The sequence below is a fragment of the Microcaecilia unicolor genome, chromosome 4 (assembly GCF_901765095.1).
Source record: "Microcaecilia unicolor chromosome 4, aMicUni1.1, whole genome shotgun sequence".
NCBI classification, from domain to species: domain Eukaryota; kingdom Metazoa; phylum Chordata; class Amphibia; order Gymnophiona; family Siphonopidae; genus Microcaecilia; species Microcaecilia unicolor.
In genome coordinates, this window is record NC_044034.1 from 270,066,509 (window position 1) to 270,088,321 (window position 21,813).

At 41.2% G+C, this 21,813-nt stretch overlaps 1 protein-coding gene across 4 annotated transcripts in view; it reads right to left on the minus strand.

Annotated features, from left to right (window-relative positions):
* Positions 1-21,813, minus strand: part of ARHGEF7 (Rho guanine nucleotide exchange factor 7) — a 443,279-nt gene that overhangs the window by 106,772 nt on the left and 314,694 nt on the right. For all 4 annotated transcript variants that reach the window (XM_030201536.1, XM_030201535.1, XM_030201537.1 and 1 more), the window contains 2 exons: positions 17,702-17,841; positions 1,264-1,488 (listed from right to left, as the gene is read on the minus strand). In XM_030201536.1, the coding sequence (XP_030057396.1) occupies positions 1,264-1,488; positions 17,702-17,841 (365 nt within the window). The remainder of the gene's footprint in view (positions 1-1,263; positions 1,489-17,701; positions 17,842-21,813) is intronic.

The window sequence follows — 21,813 nt, forward strand, 5'->3', positions numbered from 1 at the left end:
GTGGATATGCTGAAAACTAAAACTGTTTATTTCAAACCAGAGGCCCTGTTTACTAAGCCTAGCTGTAGGCACCCACATTTTTAACCAAGTGCTAATGATAGAGACACCCATTATATTCCTATGGGTGTCGCTAGCTTTAGCACGTGCTAAGAAGTGTGCACACCTACAGCACGGCTTAGTAAACAGAGCCCCAGGTTTCATCAGGATAAATTACAAAATTACATTGTGGTCTACAGCAATGCAATTTAGTGCAGTCCAGTAACATTGAGCCTATGGCAGTATATGAACAGCAATGGGGCATGATTAGGTCATTCCAGAGAAATGCCAATGATATGTATAGATGCCAATATTCAGTTCCTATAGCAGTGGGCCTGGATGCATAAAAACAAAAAACAGATATAAATATGTAGCTTTCAAGCCCAACGCATAAGCTATACAGAGGGAGATTCTATATATGGCACCTAAAAAAAACTGTGCTGAAATCAGTGCCAACTAAGCATATTTAGGCGCCGATTATAGAATAAGCTTAGTTGATATCTTAGCGCCTACAACTACTTGCATCCGTTTACACTAACGAAAATATGGCATAAATCCCCGCACATAGACTTAGGCGCACTGGACCATAGTGTATAACTACATGCATAAACTTCGGAATACCCATGAAACGCCCATAACCACGCCCCTTTTTGCCTGCACACATTATAAGTTCATTACAGAATACGCCTAGCAAGTTGTGCGCGTAAATTCAAATCAATGCCAATTCCTGCTCATTATTGCTTCTTAAGTGCCATTATCAGTGCTTATTAGCTTGTTAAGTTACATGCATTGCTATAGAACCTGCGCTGATTTCGGTGCAGATCTCTAGGCGCACTATATAGAATCTGGGGAATAGTGCCAATAAATGCTTCTACCTTATTAGAAGTATCAATATTCAATGCCTCTACATATAACTTCTACATAAAGATTTGCGGCTAGCTATATATGTATATTCAAGCAATACTCACTATACTACAGTGCCACTGTATATATGAATAACTCTAGAAAAGACAATTTCAACTTATTCCCTATACATTTTATTCAAAATTGACTTATCTATGTAACGATGGGAGGTTAAGGGTTCATACAAAATACGTGAGAGGAAATGTGAACTTCTATAGGAATTGAAGAATATCTCAACATTAAATCAAAACTAGTAGCACTCCACATATAACTCAAAAAGTTTAATTAATTGTCTCATAATATTCCAGTATCCCATTATCTCACCTCCTTGTAGCAGAGTGCTGCTGATGGTCGTAGTGGAGGTGCAGGTCGTAGACAGCTCAGACTCCAGGGTTTGGATACTTTAGGAGGTTCCAGAGGCGCCCAGTTGATTGTGCTGTGTGGAGTCCCATGATGTGAAAGATGTGGAAGTGTGTGGTAGGCTGGAGTAAGTGGCATTGGTTTGCAGTCTGAATGTTTACTGGACGGTGTGACAGGATGGGATGGAAGCTTGGATAAAAGTGCAAGAAAAAAATATAATAGTCAAACAGATATACCAAATCATACTGTGTCAATCTTTATTTCTTTCATGTGATGAACTATTACAATCAAACAAATCAAACTATTACATTCAACAAAGGTAACTAGTGATGCTGAATATATTCCCAGATATTCAGCGCTGGTCGATAGCTGGCTCTCGGCACTGAATATCTGGCTATGACACAGACTGCCACCATTATCTGGATAATTATCCAGACAATTTAGGACAGCAATTTTTCTGTCTAAGTTGTCTGTATAGCTATTTGAATAACAGTACTAATGGTCAGATGATCAAAAGTCATGCGCAGTTCCAAACAGCGTTCTAAAAACAGCGCTGGAACAGCCCAGGGCGTTCTTAGATCTATGATCAGAGATAATGACATACAAATTTAAGCACGCAATTATCTCTGATCTTGGGTTGAAGTGTGGGAGAATTGTGCCTGAGCATGCGCTCAGCACAATCCTCTCACACTTGTTTGACAGGTCTGGGCTGTCAAAAGCCCAGACCTGTCAAACACAGGGGCTGGAGGTCCATGGGACCACCAGACCCCAACTACCCCGCTCCGAGGGGGTAGGGGGATTGACACTGGACCACCAGGAACCCCTTGCTAATGCTTGGGGTTTAGGAGGGGCTGGACACCCAGTGGATCTCCAGCCCTCCCTGAACTGTGTCAGAGGGGGTGTCGGGGGGCCCCCTGTTGTTGGGGTGGGGGGTCGGTTGCCCACTGGGCCACCAGGGACTTTTTAGAAATGCTGACGGGAGTTGGGGGGGGGGGGTTGGAGACCCACTGGATCGCCAGCCCTCCCTGTTGCTGGGGGGGGGGGGGAGGTCGTCGGTTCCTGGGGGGGTGGTTGCTTCGTTGGGGAGAATGGGGGCCTGCTAGCATGCAAATGCATGCTGGACAGGGTTCACCATTCCTCCCCAATGGTCTGCAAACCCTAACGCCAGCTCGGCGCTGGCATATGGTTTGCCATGGCCAGCAACCCAATCTTTGGCACACTGGTTGGTGATCATTGGGGATGAATAGGTTTAGAATGCATTTGCATGATATTTGCGCTAAGAGCCCTGTTTTCCATGCATTTGCATGCTAGTTGCATTCAGACCCTGTGAGCGTGTTGTTTCACGCGCTCGGGGACTCTTGATCATGGGGCGGTAGCAAACGCAGGCGCTAGTATGGCGCTAACAGCCTCTAGCGCTGGCGTTTGTTTCTGATCATCCATATGTTAATATCGCTGTTATCCAGATTAATTTCCCCCTTGGCCCGGAGACTCCCATGGTGTTATCTGGATAGTGCCAGAGCAATGATTTTCAGCAGCATTATCTGGATACTGCTGCTGAAAATATAGGGATGGCACCATCAGCAGCACTTGTTATTCAGATAAGCAATTTTGAATATAATGGGTCTCTTATCAAGCCATAGGAATTTTATGGGAGAGCATGTCCAGTTTAAAACAAAATGATCGAAGAATTATGTATGTATACTTAACAACAGTGCTTTTTTTGTAGAAAAAAAGGTGTCAGTACTCATTATGGGTGGGGTCACCGCATATGACTCCACCCCTATTATAGCCACCCCCATATTAGCCACACCCCTTATACCAGCCATGGCACATATAAACAGACATCACTGAAAATATTATACTAGTATAGGAGAAAAAAATAACGTGATTTTTTTCATTATAAATAATTTCTGTAAGCTGTTACAGCTCCAGTATACCCAGTGCAAAATAAAACAGCAGATGTAAATTCTCAAATTGGACATATTTCAAACACTAAAATGAAAATAAAATGATTTTTCTACCTTTGTCGTCTGGTGACTGTTTTTCTATCCATATTGGTCCCAGTCTCTGATTCTGCTGCTATCTGTTCTCTTAACTCCATTTCCAGGGCTTCCTTTCCATATATTTCTTTACTTTCCTCCTTCTTCATTTCTTGCCCTACATCCCTAAGTAAAAGCTGGGTCCTCCTCCGTGGAATTGACTGGAGGAGGTATAATGTGGATCCAGCTTTTGCCTATTTTCTCCATCCATGTGCAGATTTTCTCCTCTCTTCCCTTTCCCTCATCTCCATCCATGTGCATCTTCTTCTTTTTTTCTTTCCTCCCCTCCATGTCCAGCACTTCTCCTATCTCCTTCCCTCCATCCATGCCCAGCATTTCTCCTCTCTCTTCCCTCCCCTATATCCATATAAAGCAATAATTCTCTCTCCCCTCTCCTCCATCCAAGTCCAGCATTTCTCCTCTCTCACCGCCAACTCCTCCATCCATCCATGTCCAGCAATTCTCCTCTATCTCCTGCTCACCTCTCCATCCACTTCCAGCATGTCTCCTCTCTCCCCTGCCCTCCCCTCCCATCCATGTGCATCTCTTTCCAGTCTTCCCTCCCCTCCATCCATGTCCAGCATGTCTCCTCGCTCCCCTGCCCTCCCCTCCCATGTCCAGTGATTCTCCTCTATCCCCTGTCCTCCCCTGCCATCCATGTCCAGCGATTCTACTACTACTACTACTTAACATTTCTAGAGTGCTACTCCTCTCTTCCCTCTCCCCTTCCCTCCCCTCTCATCCATGTCCAACTATTCTCCTCTCTCCCCTGCCCTCTCCTTCCATCCATGTGCAGCGATTCTCCTCTGCCCCCTGTCCTCCCCTGCCATCCATGTCCAGCAATTCTCCTCTCTCCCCTGCCCTCCCCATGTCCAGCAATTCTCCTCTGCCCCCTGTCCTCCCCTGCCATCCATGTCCAGCAATTCTCCTCTCTCCCCTGCCCTCCCCATGTCCAGCAATTCGCCTCTCTCCCCTGCCCTCCCCTCCCATCCATGTCTGGCAATTCTCCTCTCTCCCCTGCCCTCCCCTACCATCTATGTCCAGCAATTCTCTCTTCCCTGCCCTCCCCTCCCATCCATGTCCAGAATGTCTCCTCTCCCCCTGCCCTCCCCTCTCATCCATGTCCAGTGAATCTCTCTCCCCTGACCTCTCCTCTCATCCATGTCCAGCGATTCTCCTCTGCCTCCTGTCCTCCCCTGCCATCCATATCCAGAGATTCTCCTCTCTCCCCTGCCCTCCCCTCCCATTCATGTCCAGCAATTCTCCTTGCTCCCCTGCCCTTCCCTCCTATCCATGTCCAGCAATTCTCTCTTCCCTACTTTCCCCTCAAATCCACGTCCAGCGATTCTCCTTTCTCTCTTGCCCTCCCCTCCATGTCTAGCAATTCTCCTCTCTCCCCTGCCCTCTGTCCCCCTCATGGCCAGCGATTCATTCAAACCCCCGCCCCCCCCCCCCCGCTCCCCGACTTTCCTTGAAATCTTTAATTTACCCGAAGTCATGGCGAACTGGCAGTAAAAACAGCAGGCAGGCTCGCCTCCTCATCACTTCCCTTCCCTCTCAGCATGTCCCGCCCTTGCGGAAAGTAAATTACATCAGAGGAAAGCGGGACACGCTGAACGGGAAGGAAAGCGACTAGGAGGCAAGCCTGCCTGCCTGCCAGCCAGCTGTTTTTACTGCGGGTTCACCGTGACTTCGGGTAAATTAAAGATTTCAAGGAAAGTCGGGGAGCTGAGGGAGGGCGGGGGGGGGTGGGGGGAGCCAATGGAGGGAGGGAGGGAGGGAAGCGGGCCGGACCTCACAAAAAAGGTGCCAGTACACTGTACCGGCGCATACAGGCACAAAAAAAGCACTGCTTAACAACACTCTTCTTTTAGATCAACTTCCAATGTTAATTTCAAAAAATGCTCACACAATATAACTTAAAAATACCTAGCATTTAGCCCTAAAAATCATCAGTATGTCTGACTAGTATAGAACAAAGTCGATTACCTGTAACAAATGTTCTCAAAAGACAGCAGGATATCAGTTCTCACAAGCACATGACATCCACAGAGCCCAGGAAGAGAAATGCAAAAACCTTTGTAAAGCGGTCTGTTGAGCATGTGTGGTATTTTCTTCATCAGTGTAATCAGAAGGTTCCACTTTGATTCTGTATAAAGCTATTATTAGAAGAAGCCAATGCCTATAAGATACAGGTGGGTTTGTGAGGGCTGAGGGAGAACACTCATTACAGGTAAGCAGCTTTGCTTTCTCCAAGGACAAAAAAAGTGCCATTATCCTCAAAAGTGAGAACTCCTAGCTACAGGATGCCTTAAAAAAAAGGGGGGGGGGGGGGCAGAAAAAACAGAATGCTAGCCAAACAACCTGGTTTTTGGTTGCAGCAGGTACTTTTTTTTTTTAAGACCACCACCTGGAAAACAAAAAACAAAGAGGGCTCTACAGAGTTTGTGTGCAATTCTAAATCTCAAAGCCATGCCACAGGACAGATTCTAAACTGGGGCATGCAGGTTTAGTATTATGCAGCAGCAAATGCTTCTAGGGCAGCAGAAGAGATAGGTTGTTTCCCTGTTGCTGCAAGTATGTGATCAGCAAAGTCTTACAATAAGTAATTGTTCCTAGTGCAAAGATTGGTGGCCTCACAGTAGCTCTAGAGCTACTGCATACTTAGAACAAAGTCTCTGAACATGATAGATAAGGGCAACGGAAACAGTGACTCCTTTCAAAAACTGGCCATATTCAAGTCAGGAATATGAACTGGGAAGTGAGGAAAGCCAGTGAAGGTAAGGAAAACAGGATCCCAAGAAATGTTCCAGGCCTCACATATATTTCAAGACACGGGCAAACAAAGTGATTTGAATGGAACCAGATCTGTGATGAACATTTTCAGGTCCAGAAGAAAAGACTGATTGTGAAGATGCCACCTTGTGCAAGAAGATTCCAGGTTGTTCTCAAGATGTAGATTCATCATATCCAAGACAAAAAGAAGTAGGATATTTTGGACATGACTAAATCATATTACCAGAGGGCAGGACTACCCAACCAATTCTGACAGAAAAACTTCCAATAGAAGAATCAAAAATATTTACACTCCTCTGGAAGTTCAGGTCATAGACATCAATGAGCAGCATAAAGATGTAATTTTATGCATGGAATGTGGATGGGAAAGGATGCAGAGTCTGCAGTGGAGAACTCAGCAATTACTGCCATTTCAATCACAAATTCATGACAGGTGGTAAACTCACCCTGTTTATGTATGTATGCCAACTTGTGACTAAAGGATATGATGTGTGTGTCATAAAATAGAAACCACAGCACTGAAGGCTTCTTTTTCACACATCAACTGACTGCCCTCTATACCAAATTCACACATTGGAGAAGGTGTGAACCTCTGTTGAAAATGGATGACATGGTGGGTATTGAAGAGATAACAGCAGCAGATATTCTCAACAAATACCTTCTGTGTATCTGTGAAATGAGACAGAGGAGAAAAGACAAAAAAAGGTCTTGCTTGGTTTTGTGGCAACACAGACCACTACAGAGGAAGTGATCTTTGACAGTTTCAATTATTCAAAGCTGCGCTCAGAGAGACATATTTTGCACCTGCAACCAGTTGAAATTCAACTTCCATCAAACTGAACAGAGGACTTGGACATTAACAGCATAACCTCTGTTAGATAGGTGCTTAAATTGTTTCATATGGCTTACTGAAGTAAACTGAGGTCCAGACAGATGTATATTGCTAAAGTGTATACTTGGTGGTTAGAAAAACAGAAGGTAATGGCATAAATACTAGCCAAATGTTGAGTCTAAGTGTTTCACATGCTAAGCTTGAGCTGAGACATATGACAAACATTTGTTCAAATAAAGCGGACCATGCTCTCTTAAAGCGCTTGACACCAGTGTCAAAATTTTAGACCAAATGTTTTGGATTAAATTGTTGAAGGCCCTTAGGTCTAGGATGGGACAGAATCCCCCCCACCCCCATTTTCTTTGTGTCAGCAAATACTTGGAATAAAATGTTTGCCCTCTTTTCCTTGGTGAAATGGATTTGACCACAGTAGTATCCGACAGAAAGAAGAGCTCCTTTAAAAAATAAAGCCCGATGCTGAGAGTGACCATGATATTTTTTCGGTGGGCAATCTGGTGGTGTTTCTAATAAACACAGTCTGTATTCATTTTGCATATTATACTGAGAATCCAAGTGACTGGGGATATACTGGGCCAATGATTTATGTAAAACTTTAGCTTCCCCTCTAGAAGAAAACTAGCTATGTTTGCCTAGAACTAGTCAAAACCCGTGCTGGTTTTTGTTGAGGTGCTGGCTGTGGTTTTTGGGCTGTCTGCTGAGGTCCTTGTTGGTGCTGAGAAGATGAAGAGGATGAAGGAGGGGGGGGGGGGGTATAAATTTCTCTTAAATGCCCCATCTGAGTATCTCCTAGATGAATAATGTCAGAAACGGCTTCTGAAGTGTCAAACAGTGGTCTTTGACCTGATCCACTGCTTCCATAGCCTTTCTTGCCAAAAAGACTGTCACTCTTGCAGGGCCTATTAGTAAAGTTTTCCTATACACTGCATGTTAGATCTGAAGCAAACACCCATAAATTGTCAGTAGGCACAAACAGCCAAGACAGAAGTACTCTATTCAACTTTTTGGCTTACTGTGAGATGCTCCGTGAAGAGCTTCAGCTTGCCTACCTTTCTCAGTCGTAAGTCATGTAAGCAACATCAGCCGGAACTACCGGCAGACTCTTTCTTTAAAAACTGCTACTGTTAGTTGTTAGGTTCTGTTTTATATACCTGCCTGCATGTGTGGTTTTACTGTGCTTATCTCTTCCATCAAAATCCTTAAATGAACAGACTGATCTCTGGCTTTCTACACTTTCCAAGGTTATTGATTCTATTGCCCCAAAATACTATGTTCGTCCTAGGTCCTCCCAAAAGAAGCCTTGGGTACCATCAACCACTGCTTATTAAAAAGGCAACATCGAAGAGCAGAGAGAACCTGGAGGAAGACAAGATCTCCGGCACATTTTCAAGAGTGTAAACAGTTACACAAAGAATACAAATATCAGCGATCCATGCCAGAAAGAGGTTCAGTATCTTCTGGACTGTCCTATCCAACAACTCATCAAAAACTGCTGATGCCTACGATCTAGGAAAGAAGAAGAAAGGACACCTAGTTCACTTGAGGTATATTGGTTGCTCCCTTGGAGATTGATGCAAAGTCCTCTCTGTTGTAATGTCTGGAAAGTAGTATGGCAGACACCCTGATCTTCAAAGAATCATGCACCAAAAAGGACAGATGCTGTTGCTTTCTTTCTTCTGCTCGATATCAGTGCTGTGGAATCCTTTGCATGCATCAGATAAAACTTTGATGGCGGCCTGTCCCAGTGGCCTTTATCGATGTTAAGTCTCAAAGGGGACTAATGTTTCCCCATAGTCAATTTATTGCCAATGTCAAGCGCAGCTTCAGAGTCCTTGGGGGTTGAAGCCACCAATGCAGATCTAACTAAAACAGACAGAGGAAGAGGTTCTCCATACACTCTTGACCACCACAAAGACCACAGCCATCAATTAGGGGTACTGTGTTTGGCCCGACATGACAGGCACAAATCATAAGTATCTATGTGTAACACTGTCCTGCCACATAGACCCTTAACACCAGTGTGGGTCTTCTGCTTCTGGGATATCGGAAGAAAAATAGCTGACCTGAACTCAAACTCAGTAGTAAACATTTTCACCCAATGTACCCTTTAGGTCACAAACACACAAAAATTAAGGAAACTTTAAGTACATTCTAAATAATGAGTGTGGGAGGTAGGATGGGTTGGGTATGTGTCCTATTTCTTTTTGATTGTTGGATCACCAAGAAGGACCATTATCTAGGAGCCTATTCCAAAGTTTGTTGGGGGTTTATTTGGGTATTTTGCTTTTCTAAAATGACAAAAATACCACAAAAATTTTGGATGACACTTAACAGTTTATTGTCAAGAATGGTATGATTTTTGGTAAAGTATATTATATTGTATTTCTCTTAAGTTGTATAAAAAAAGATAATAATTTTTTTTAAACATTCTAAATAGTAAGGGATTACCATAAAGTTCAATCACTAAGCTGAGGTGATCCAGAATGATATCTGAATTTTAATCACTACTCAGTTAAGAAACCATGACGAGAAAAAATTAAGTTTGGTGGGCTCCGTATAAAAACTGGAGTTGAGGTAATCCTGCACATGATCAACAGACTGCTCTAGAAAGTTTGAGCTTTGATTACGTTCTCCATCCTGGACTCCATCAGATGTCACACACCTGGCGAGATCATCCCACTTGCTCTCAGAGAAATATTTGTACATACATTCATGTGTGTCATGCGTACATGTTTAGATATAGTTATATATACACACACACAGAATCATGCAAAAGGAAAGGACTTTTTGAAAACTGCCCACCCTTAAGTTGCTAAAAGAACTGGGGACAAAGTTACATCATAGAACGCAATAAACATATTTGACCTTCTACTAAGCTGCATACAGCACAGTGTGCTCAGGTGTTCTGTAGTAACTCTGAAATCTGTGTATGCTAGCCGCGAGATAACTTTTTTTAGATTTGGAATCTTTATTAATGTTATAGTTTTCATATAACAAAGGAAAATAACATCAAATCCCCCAACTCCCCATCCCCCTAACCAAAAGAAAAGTAAAATATACAGTAACATATACTTCATATTCCAGATCCAAAACCATCAATGTACAAGGCCAAAAAGTACCATTCAGTAGTGGCAATCAAAGGCACAGAGTCAGGGCTGTATTCTGACTCAGTGAGATTATATAAATGTCTTATATAAAGTCTATTGCAAGCTACTTCCTAGTCTCTGATCTAGGTTAGAATTTTCACTAGAATCTTGATTGTACGTCCTAGTGGTAGGGATTCAAGATGGCCGCATCTACCTGAGAAGCAGCAGTAGTCCTCCTTCTTACTTCTATAATTATGGCAAAACGACGGGGTAGAGCAGCGGTCCAAGCCCCCCGCTGCCAGCATCCCCAATTGTTGGTCCAATGAATTGACATGTGAGGACTCTGGGGGCTGGAGGAGAAGTCGGGAGCGGTCCCATAGAAGACGCTGGCTTGAGAGAGGAACTTTCGGCGTCCTCTGGGCTTGAGATGACGCTGAGCCCTGACTACAGAGCTCCTCCCTCGCAACCACAAGGCTCAAGCTCTCCCCTTCTGAAATTGACGGGGCCGCCGCTAGAAAGTAGGCAAGGCTCTGGATCGAGTGAGGCTCTATCACAACAGGGTGAGGCAGGAGGAGAAGGACAAGGAGTACCCTCCCAAGAGACCATGCCTGCTGGGTTTGAAGCAGGGGATCAAAGTGCTTCTCAGCATGAGAGGATAGCTGATTCAACATTGGTAATTTTACCCATATTCCTCAGTAAGAAGCCTGAAGAGGTAACCTTAGACTCTCTATGGGTATTAATTTCTCAATTAGGTAAGACTTTTCTAGCACAATTTACTACTCTTACACAGAAAGTTTCCTATATTGAGTGGATAAAACTGAGACTGAAGTCAAATATATAACAGAACAAGTGGAACAAGTTGAAAAGAATATCTCAAACATAGAAAATATACAGACTTCAATGATTAAGGATTTATCTAATTTAAGGAACAAATCTGAAATTTTTGAAAATTACTTATGGAATAATAATGTTCGATTTATTAACTTCCCAAGGGTCACTTTGGTGAGGCCATTGGAAATGCTGAAACGTTATTTGAAAGAAATATTGGGAATTTCAGAAGATAAATTTCCTTCCTTTACTCAAGCTTATTATTTACCGAAGAAAGTATCAGATCAACAACAGCAAAATTCTTTACATGTTTCTGCTTTATTGGACACCTCGGACTCAGACTTAGCCACTGCAGCTACTTTGGTAGCAACAGTGGCATTATCACCAGATAGCAACACTGGGCCTTCAAGACTAGGACAACAGGAGTACTTTATTAGCCAAAGACCCGACACGGGCCATGTTTCGGCGCCAACAAGGCGCCTGCCTCAGGGGTCAAATTGTAGATATGGCAATCGTACAGAGTTCAAGTTGTAAATGCCTTAGAGACAGCCTGGGTGACTTGCATTAATTTCGCTATAGCGCGAAAAAAGGGGGCTCCAGCGAAGGAGCCTTCTCCTGTTTGATCCGGCCCAGTGTTGCTTTTTTCTTTTGGTTTCTCTGATTGTATACTGTATTACCCTCTCTGTCTGTACTATTATCACCAGATAAACAATGGTTATTTCGTATGTTCTTTAAAAATAAGTTATGTTTTTAGGCTTCAAAATTCAATTATTTCCTGATGTTTCAAGGGAAACCCAACGAAGGCGAAAAGAGTTTTTGATATTAAAGCCTGGAGTTCTACAATTAGGGGAACTTTTCATCCTAAGATATCCTTGTAAATGTATTATCAGATATAACGCAGTTAAATATGTATTTACAGAGCCCTCTCATTTATCAGTTTTTATAGCAACTAAAAGATCACTAGGAAAACAAACAAGCTCGTTTAGATAATTGCTAGCCTTAATTCTTAGGCATAATATTACCTTAAAAATATTTCTTTATATTTCCTCATTTTTCATTAATCTTGGATCTCATTAATGTGGACTTGAGTGTTTATATTGTTTACAATGTTTTCATATTGTTTACAATGTTCTGTTTCTTGAATTTTTATGAGAAGTAATAATTCTCTTAAATAACACTTTTCTGTACAAGTGCAAATTCTTGGATTAAAGATGTAAAACTTATAAATAAAATTTAAAAAGAATAAAAAAAGAATCTTGATTGTTCCAGTCCAGAAAGGTTTTCCATCTGTTTTCCATTATCTCCTGGTGCCCACATCCGAAAAAAAATTAGTTTCCTTAAATAGTAAGCTTGCTAAAGTGTAGGTGTAATGGTTGACACCTGTGGTGCTGTTACAGCGTTCCACTTTCTAGCTATCTCCCTTTGGAGAACAGCCAGATATGGTAATAAGATTTTAACCTTGTCATATGCAATTCCATAATGAGTACAATTCAGTAAGAAATGCTTTGGGTCTAGTGGTATCTGTATTGCTAGAATGGTTGACAAATACTCTGTCGTTACTCCGAAGATCACTGTATTATTGGGCAAGCATTTAACTTAGTGATAATTTTACGTAAGCATGCCTCTTGTTCCAAAATATCCTCCCAAGGAGAGGGCTTGGCACTCAGCAAACTCTCTATGGGTCAAGACTGCAACAGGTGGCGAACCTAGAGGTACACATAAAATTCTGGACTTCGGAGTTTAAATAGATCTCTAAGTTGGTGAAAATAATTCAACACCCCAGGAGAACATTTGATTTACTCTTAGTATACCTTATTTCTTCCAGTTATCCAAAGTCTTATGGTCCCATTGTGGAGCAAAAAGAAATAGGGATTGAATTGGAGCAGCCACAGAAATATGTTTAGATCCCAACAGACTAGTGCTCACTCTCCCCCATACTTGTAGCATAACCTTTGAGAAAGGGGAAATACTATGCTCCTTTAAAGTCTCAGTAGAAGATTTCCACAACAGATTAGACTAATGTAATAACTGCAATGTACTTTGCTCAATTCTAACTCATGCCTTGGTAAAAGTTCACATCGAAGCCCTTTTAATTGCAACACCTTATAGCAGTGTTTCCTAAGTCAATCCTAGAGTACCCCCTTGCTAGTCAGGTTTTCAAGATATCCACAATAAATATACATGAAAGAGATTTGTATATAATGGAGGCAGTGTGTGCAAATCAATTTCATGCATATCCTGAAAACTTGACTGGCAAGCGTGTACTGTAGGACTGTCTTGAGAAACATTGCCCTATAGTATTTTAAAAGCATTGGAACTCCCAGATCTCTCCAGTGTAGCCTATTATAAAGAGCCGCTCTAGACATCCTTTGAGGGTGCTTCTTCTAAATATAGGAGAAAATTCTCTTTTGCCATAGTTCAGCTGCTGAAAAAGGACAGATATAGGCAACGTCTGAAATAAAGAAAGTTTGGTAAAACCATCATCTTGCATATGGCTATGCTTCCAAGCCACGTATGGTTAAGTCTATGCCACTCATCTAAAGACTGAAGTACATCTGGGATCAGTTTTCCATAATTCAGTTTGTACAACACTTGCTAGTAAGACAATATTTTAACTCAAATACTGAATATAGTCTTTGGCCCACACGAAAGGCAACTGAGCTTGGAGTTGAGAGACCTGTTCAGATCCCAATGTTATATTGAGTAGCTCTGATTTGGTGGCATTCATTTTGAAATCTGACAAAGCGCCATAGGTTTGCAACTCTTCCATAATATGCGGTACAGTCTGTATGGTGTTCCCCACAGTTAATAAGATGTCATTTGCCAAAAGGAATATTTTATACTCCTCCCCACCCATGGTTATTCTGCATATTGCTGGGTTCACTCTAATTTGGGTCACTAGGGGTTCCACCACCAGGGTAAAACAAGAGGGGAGATAAGGGACAACTCTGTCGAGTCCCTCTCATCAGAAGAAATTTATCAAATAGCCCCCATTAGCTCCAATTATTGCAACAGGGTCCGAGTGTGGAAATACACGCATTAAAATCTGGGCCAAAGATTATACGTTGCAAAACTTAATGCATGAATCTCCACGCCACTCTGTCAAACGCTTTTTCAGCATCAATGGGCTAAAGTACCATCGGCTCCTGCCTCATTTTAGCCTGCCAAATTAAGCTTAGGGTACGTCTCTCATAATTATCATTGATCCTCTTTCACTAAGTAAGGCAAGACCAGGTTCATTCTGGTGGCTAGTATTTTAGACAGCAACTTAACATACAGATTTAATAAGGATATCGGTTGATATGACCTGCAACGGGTGGAATCTTTCCCCTGCTTCGGAAGCACTATTATGCCTGTCTCTAGAATAGATGGTACTCCCTTTAGAATGGAATTAAACATTTTGGCCAAAATTGGAGCAATGAAATTTGAGAAGCTCTTATAAAACTTTGCGGATCGTCCGTCTAATTCTGGTGACCTTCCCGGTTTTAGAGTCGAGATAGCTTTCTGAACTTCAACATCATCAATTTCCTTTCCAAGTTGCTGAGCATGCAGCTCCCCCATCTTCCTTAACTGAACCTGATTTAAGTATGCTTCAATCGCCTGAGGAGTAGTTTGTACTTCTGAAGTACATAACTTTTTATAAAAAGTAAGAAAGCATTGTCACAACTGATCTGGCTCTCTAACATAATGTCCCTCATCGGTTCTCACAGATATCTGAGTTTTGGCATGTTCGGCTTTGACCTGCTGTGCTACCAATTTGCTGGCTTTGTTGCCTTCTTCAAAATATTTTTAGTTAATCATATCTAATTCATGTTGCACTTTTCCAGCCCACAGGCTTTTCAACTGATCTCTCAGTTTAGATACTACTACTTAACATTTCTAGAGCGCTACTAATTAAGGGGCCCTTTTACTAAGACGTGTAGGTGCTTATGTGCGTCTAACACGTGCCAAATTGGCACTACCGCCTAGCTACCACATGCTCTAGGCAGTAATTCCATTTTTGCCATGCGCCCAAAACACATGGTAGAAAATATTTTCTACTGCATGGCACTTAGCCAGTGGTAATCAGCAGCTGACGCATGTTGAACACTTACTGCACGGTCAATGGGTGGCGTTAAGGTCTCAGGCTAAAAATGGACGTGAACTGGTTTTAATATTGCCACACTTATTGAGGAGTAGCCTAGTGGTTAGTGCAGTGGACTTTGATCCTGGTGAACTGAGTTCGATTCCCACTGCAGGTCCTTGTGACTCTGGGCAAGTCACTTAACCCTCAATTGCCCCTTATACAAAATAAGTACCTGAATATATGTAAAACACTTTGAATGTAGTTGCAAAAACCTCAGAAAGGCGGTATATCAAGTCCCATTTCCCTTTCCCCTTGTATATGGGAACAGACCTAATAATGGACATCATCATTTTAAAATGAGGAGACCTAGATCAATGTTGAAAACACTCCCTTTGGATCCATCTACTTCCTTTATGGATTCTTGTCTGCCTGTTATTTCAATGCTCGGATGGCTTCTAATAAGACTTGGATGCTGAGGGACCTAATCAGAGATCATGATATAGGGACAGCATTTATGGTTGAGTCTTGGTTGCATGAACATTCCAGCTCTTTATCAGCTGAATTATGTCCTCATGGTTATAAATCTATTTTCCAAGATTTACACATTACAAATAGAATATATGCAGATGATGTACTATTCATTATCCCTGCTAATAAACATGATCAAGATCTAACTGTACAACTGAAGAATGTGTTTGATAAAATTGTTGATTGGATGAGACAGGTTAAGATGTTTTTAAATGTTGCAAAAACAGAAATAATACATGTAGGTAGCACTCTAGGCTCATCTCTACCAGCAATGTTTGAATATCAGGGTGAAAAAGTCCTTTGTCTATAGTTTGTGAGTTTTCCTAGATACCAATCTGACACTGGAAACAGACCATGTGATTCTGGCCTCTTTTTTCAACTTTGCGTGTTGAGCAAGCTAAAAAGTATAGTAATACTATCTTATCTTCGGATGATTGTACTGAGCTTGGTACTGACAAGGACTGATTATTGTAACTCTATTTCTGGGAATATCATCATCCCGAATCCAAGCTCTGCAGGTCATCCAAAACGCAGCTGCATGACTGATCACTGGAATCTCAAGGTCTGAACACATTACTCCAACATTAAAAAAATTACACTGGCTCCCAGTAACATACAGAGTTAAAGTCAAGACTCATGTATTGACTCGACACATATTTGGGAATATTCCAGCCTATTTTCAAAATACCCTGTAATCATATAAACCAAAACAAGCACTAAAATCGGAGATGTCCCATCAGCTCTGTTTACCTTCCACTAAATCATATAATTACGTTGAGACAAAACTGCGGGTCTTCTCTTTCACTGCCCTATCCGCATGGAATGCTCTACCCGGATAGTGGCGATCATGTGAAGACATTCAACAATTCAAGAGCCGCTAAAACTGCATCTGTTTGTGAAAGCCTTTTTGGATACATGAAGACTTATCTGACAGACCCTTCTTTCTCTGCCTTTTTTTCTTGGTTAGGACCGGTCTAGTGATCATGTTTTAGCTTAATATGCTTAGCAATTGTTACGTGTTCAAGACTATGTATGTGAATACTGTTACCCGCCTTGGATAAAGGAAGGATATAAATGTAGTGAATGAATGAATGAATGAATGAATGAATGGATAAATAAATAAATAATTGTGAAGACTCTAGATCTTCTAAAAGAGGTAGAGAGATGGCTATTATTTTTAAAGAGTTTCTACCTGTCTCAATTAATTCTATACAATCCCCAGGTTTAGAATCAATATTGTGTCAGCTTGATGAGGACTGTAAGGGTCGTTTGGGTATATTATTAATTTATAGAACACCAGGTAGTTAGACTATCATACAATCTCAATTGTTTGAATTGATATTACAAGCTACAATACAATTCCCACAATTATTGATCTTGGGTAATGTTAATTTGCATTAAGTGAAACATTGTGTTAGATTTCTTTTAGCTCTTTTGGATAGTTTGCAAAGATTTATACAAGATCAGGTTCCCCTACATGAGAAGAAACAAATTGGATTTGAAAGTCTCTTACCCAGCAAAATTGATAACTTTTTGTAAATGAGTTCCAGTCTTATCATTTTCTTGCTGATTTTACTTTAGAGAAAATTTTACCCTTTTTACAGAAATAAATCTTTCCTCTTTAGCATTCTAGCAATCGCTGATTTCTATATTGAAAAATGGAATTATGGAGCCTAGTTTGTAATTATCTGATTGGAAAGATACTGTTACTAATGTTTTAAATTCAATAGCTCCTTTAACTAATAAATGTATATTTAGGAGTCGTCGTTCCAAGGGTTGTCCAAATTAAAACGAGAATGTTGTAAATTAGAATTAATGCTGATGAAAACCAAAAGATCCATCTATTAAACAGCTATGGAAAAAAACAAATTGGAAAATGTGGGATATAAATGCCTATATGAATAAATAATTATTATAAACAACAAACTTCTGATTTAAGAAAGACCTGTTATTCAAATAAGATAGTTTTCTTGAATCTGGTTGAGTAAGTCCAACTTCAGTTAATAAAAGATCTTACTTCTCATTCTCAGATATCATCTAATGTACAACCGAAGGCAACTGAAACATTGGGTTCTTAGTCTTATTGGCATAAGATACTTTGTGCAAATTCTGATCACTTTTACAAGAGAGCTTTTAAAACAACTTTTCGTCTTAGGTTGTGTTTTCAACAAGCTTATGTACTATTCAGCAACAAGAAGAAGACGCTTACAGTGTGGCACGGCACAGAATGGGGTTTAATAGCAGGATTCCCAACGGTTGTGACTTTGGTTTGTTTCTGCAAGTGATCCACCCATTCGTGCAGATCCTGCTGGTTGTTGCATGACACCAATATCCTCTCAATCATATTTCCTGGACACAAGAAGAACACAATTGGGAAAGAAGCAGAAACATTCATCTAGCTGACAATGCAGTTAAAATGGATTCCTATAAGTAATGCTGCTAAAGAAGTAGTACTAGTACATTAGAAAATCATTAAATGAGATCCAAGAAAGTTAATTCTAAATTTGATTTAAGACTAGTACCTAAAGTTTCTGAAAAACACTGCCTAGTCCATATGTTCATCATATCTCAGGAAACTGGGGGATTGTTGCATTGATTCTCAACTAATAATTGATTCTACGTATGGTACTTGCTGATGAAAATACATTCAATCTCTCTTAAATGTTATATCTGCACATTTATTTTAGGGCAGACCTAGTAGCCGAGGACACAGCTCCTGAAGAAGCACTCGAGAAACAGGGGCTCTCTGTTGAGCGTTCCCTATCAATCAAGCTACAGGCCAGATAAGTGCTATTTTCAATTCTTTACTCAGTTATGTTAAAACACAACTGCAGCAATTAGCATTAACAGTACTAATTGGAGGTTTTCTGACTTGTGAGGAGCCTGCACCTTATCCTATTACAGCAGAAAATGGTCTGCATGGGATAGGAGGCAGTCTGTCATTCACGCTAATACAAAAAGGGTGAATGCAGAGCATCTGATGTCTTTCCTCCGTCAAGAAGAGAGAACCAATCTTGCTACCAGTGTAGATTCAATTGATTCGCAACTGAAATTACACTGATACACTTAAAAAATAAGAATATTCCAAACCAAAAAAGTGGATGTAGAAAAGATTTCTTTTTAATTAAATAAAAGGGTGTAGCTATCATAAAGGATGCACTTTTTAAATTCAATAAATATTTGGATGTAAGAGACATAAAATACAAGAAAACAGAAATAAAATCCTGATAATGAGGGCAAGAGAGGATACTACAGGAACCAAAAACCAGGTAGGCTGACCATCCAGTCAATCCATACTCAAACCTGCTTCTTTAAATGCACCAAACAACCCCGTGATGATAGGATAAGCAGGGATTTAAAACATTTTCAAGGTCTTACTCGCCTGAGACAAAATGCACTCCTCCTTCAGCCCCTCCTGTCCCCCTTAATATTCTCCTCCACATCATCTTTATTTTTATTACTCACTTTCTCATTCAGAAATAAATGCTTGGTTTTATAACTCAATTAAAATTACATAATAAATATCTTCATAAATACAGATGAAATACAATCAGAGCAGTAAATATTAACAAATAAAACCTGCATCTATCCTAACTTTAGAAGCTCGCTTCTCTTTATACTAAAAATCTCTGGCAATAACAGAAAACCTAAGTCAGAGGAAGAATGTGGCCCAGGGAGCTCATTTTTCCAGTACATCATACTTTTCCTGCCCACAGCTAACTCTGGCCTACAGAGAAAGTTGTACTTCTTTTATTAAACATGCCAGCTAATAAGGCAGCAAAGGTGGCTGGGTTCCCAGGCTCTATCAGTCAAAAACAATGATGGTAAAGAGCAAGGCAAAAAAAACAAAACCCCTTAAACTCCTATGGTGATCTCCAACCCTACTTGAAAAACTCTCAAAAGTGGTTTGTGATATCCTATGTGGCTGTTCTCTCGAAATATTGAGGACTCTGTCTACACAAAAGCCAGGTTTTAAACAGGCTATGGAAGATGAAAAAAAAAAACCTGCTATTCGTCCTTCTTTCAGAATTTGATTCCAAAAGCACAAAGCTCTAGTTTTAGACTCTAGACCAGTGTTTCCCAACTTTTTCCTGTATGCACATCTGGCAGCCAGGTTTTCAGGATTAACTCAATGAACATGTATGAGAGAGATTTGCATACAAAGAACCTTCAATCTCATTCATATTCACTGCGGTAATCTCATTAAATGGAACTGGGGAACTAAGTTTGATTCCCACTACAGCTCCTTGTGACTCTGGACAAGTCATTTAACCTTCCATTGCCCAAGGTACCTGTAGATAATATGTAACCACAGAAAGGCGGTATATCAAACCTCATACACCCCCTTTCCTTTTCCCCTTTCCCTGCAAACTGCAGAATAGAATGAGAGACTTTATTATTATTTAAATAAAAAGTTAAAAAGCTCCAGCATCATTCAATACTCCAAAAATTAAATACTCAAACGATCTTGAATTCAGCTCTATGTGGGCAATTCTATAACTGGGTACCTCCAATTAGGCATCTGGAGGATACTCAGTAGATGCCTAATTGTCTATTAATGAACCTAGGGCCCTGTTTAGTAAGGCGCGTTTGTGCTTTTAACGTGCCTACAATTAGCGCGTGCTAACCGTGTAGCAGAGCCGCTGAGAGACTGAACCGGTCCCGGGGCAGGGCCGCTGCCCCCTCCACCCCCGGATTGCGCATGCCACTCCCCACAATCATTGTCGCTGCCCCCTCCCGATCGCTGCCCATTTGAAATATCTTGTTGGCTGGCAGGGTTCCTGAGGCCCCGTCAGCAGAAGATGTCTTCCTCCAGTGCTGCTCTTATGCCTGCCCCTGAGGCTGCTTTTCCTCTAAGGGCATTCTCGGTTTCAAAACTGAGCATGCGCACTTGAGAGGAAAAGCACCTGCTCAGCTGGGCAGAACAGCAGCGCTGGAGGTGCTCCTCCGGGTCCTCACCAGCCTCCAAGGGGCGCCTGGACGCGGTGCCGGAGATTTCTCTCTCCTGCTCCTGTCGGGACGCGATCACTCTGGTACTGTCAGGAGCAGGAGAGAGAGAACCCAGTGCCAGGCTCCACTTGGAGGCCCAGGCACGGGGAATTTTTCCCCACCTGCCGCCCCTCCTTGGTGGCCCTGCCATGTAGGTGCGCCTATAGGACTATTGTAGGTGCATACATGGTTAAGGCGCGTTCAAAACGTGCCTATAATATGGCTTAGTAAACAAGGCTCCTAACATTTACATGCTCGCACTTAAGCTACCCACAGTGCTGATATAAGCATTTGTGCTTAAGTGAGGCCGGGACATGCGTAACTTACAGTAAGTTACACATATAAGTGGAAGGCCCCTCCCCAATGCTCTAACCCTATCTACACCTCACTTCCAAAAACGTGCTATGTAAGTGGATATTTGCAGAATAACACTTAGGTGCCATACTAGCACTTATATATATATATATATATATATATATACATATATATATATATATACATATACACACATATACACACACACATGAATGCTAGTACTCTAAACATTTATGTATATAAATGCGGGTTCCTAGTTACAGAATTGCTGCTCACATTTCAACAATTGCTAAATTATTAACAACTCTAGATAGGATTTTTAATAACCACCACATTTCAAAACATTATTTCCAAAGTGTATAAACAAAATGAAGGAGCAGGAAAAGTGAGGGGGGGATTATTTATTGACATTCAACAAAAATGAGGATGCGTCCAAATTCAGAATGAAGGACTATTTCATCTTGGGCCCAATCAAACAGGTGCAATTACATACACTGATGGATCATCATTTGTGGCTGCTTTGCTCTTCTTTTAATCTAAGTTCCTCTGTCATTAACCAAAGTACCACAAATATATTCCAATAAGCAAAGAATTAAGATAACAGCTCTCTGCTACAGCCTGACACAAGTATGTGCTTAAGTTTGATCATCAAAGTCTCCAAGACTCCCTTCTGCACCTGAGAAGTGACTATTAACTCTGTCTCAACAGCATATATGGGTCTGTGCAGTCAAAAGAGCAAGAACCCAGGAATCAAATCCAGGTCACATGCAGTTTTTGTGAAACAGAGTTTTTTTTTTCTTAATTAAACTTAACTGGTTCTTCAGCCCTTTCATTTACAGTTCTCGATCTTCTGACCTCTGTGTATCCAGCACTTCAGTATGCCTACCTATTTTTCTTCTGTTCAGTAATATATTTAGATTCTGTTCTTATAAACACTAAATAAGAATGATGTCATGTATTAGCTAGCATAAATAACTGTGGGGTCCTTTTACTTAGCCGCAGTAAAAAGTGGCCTGT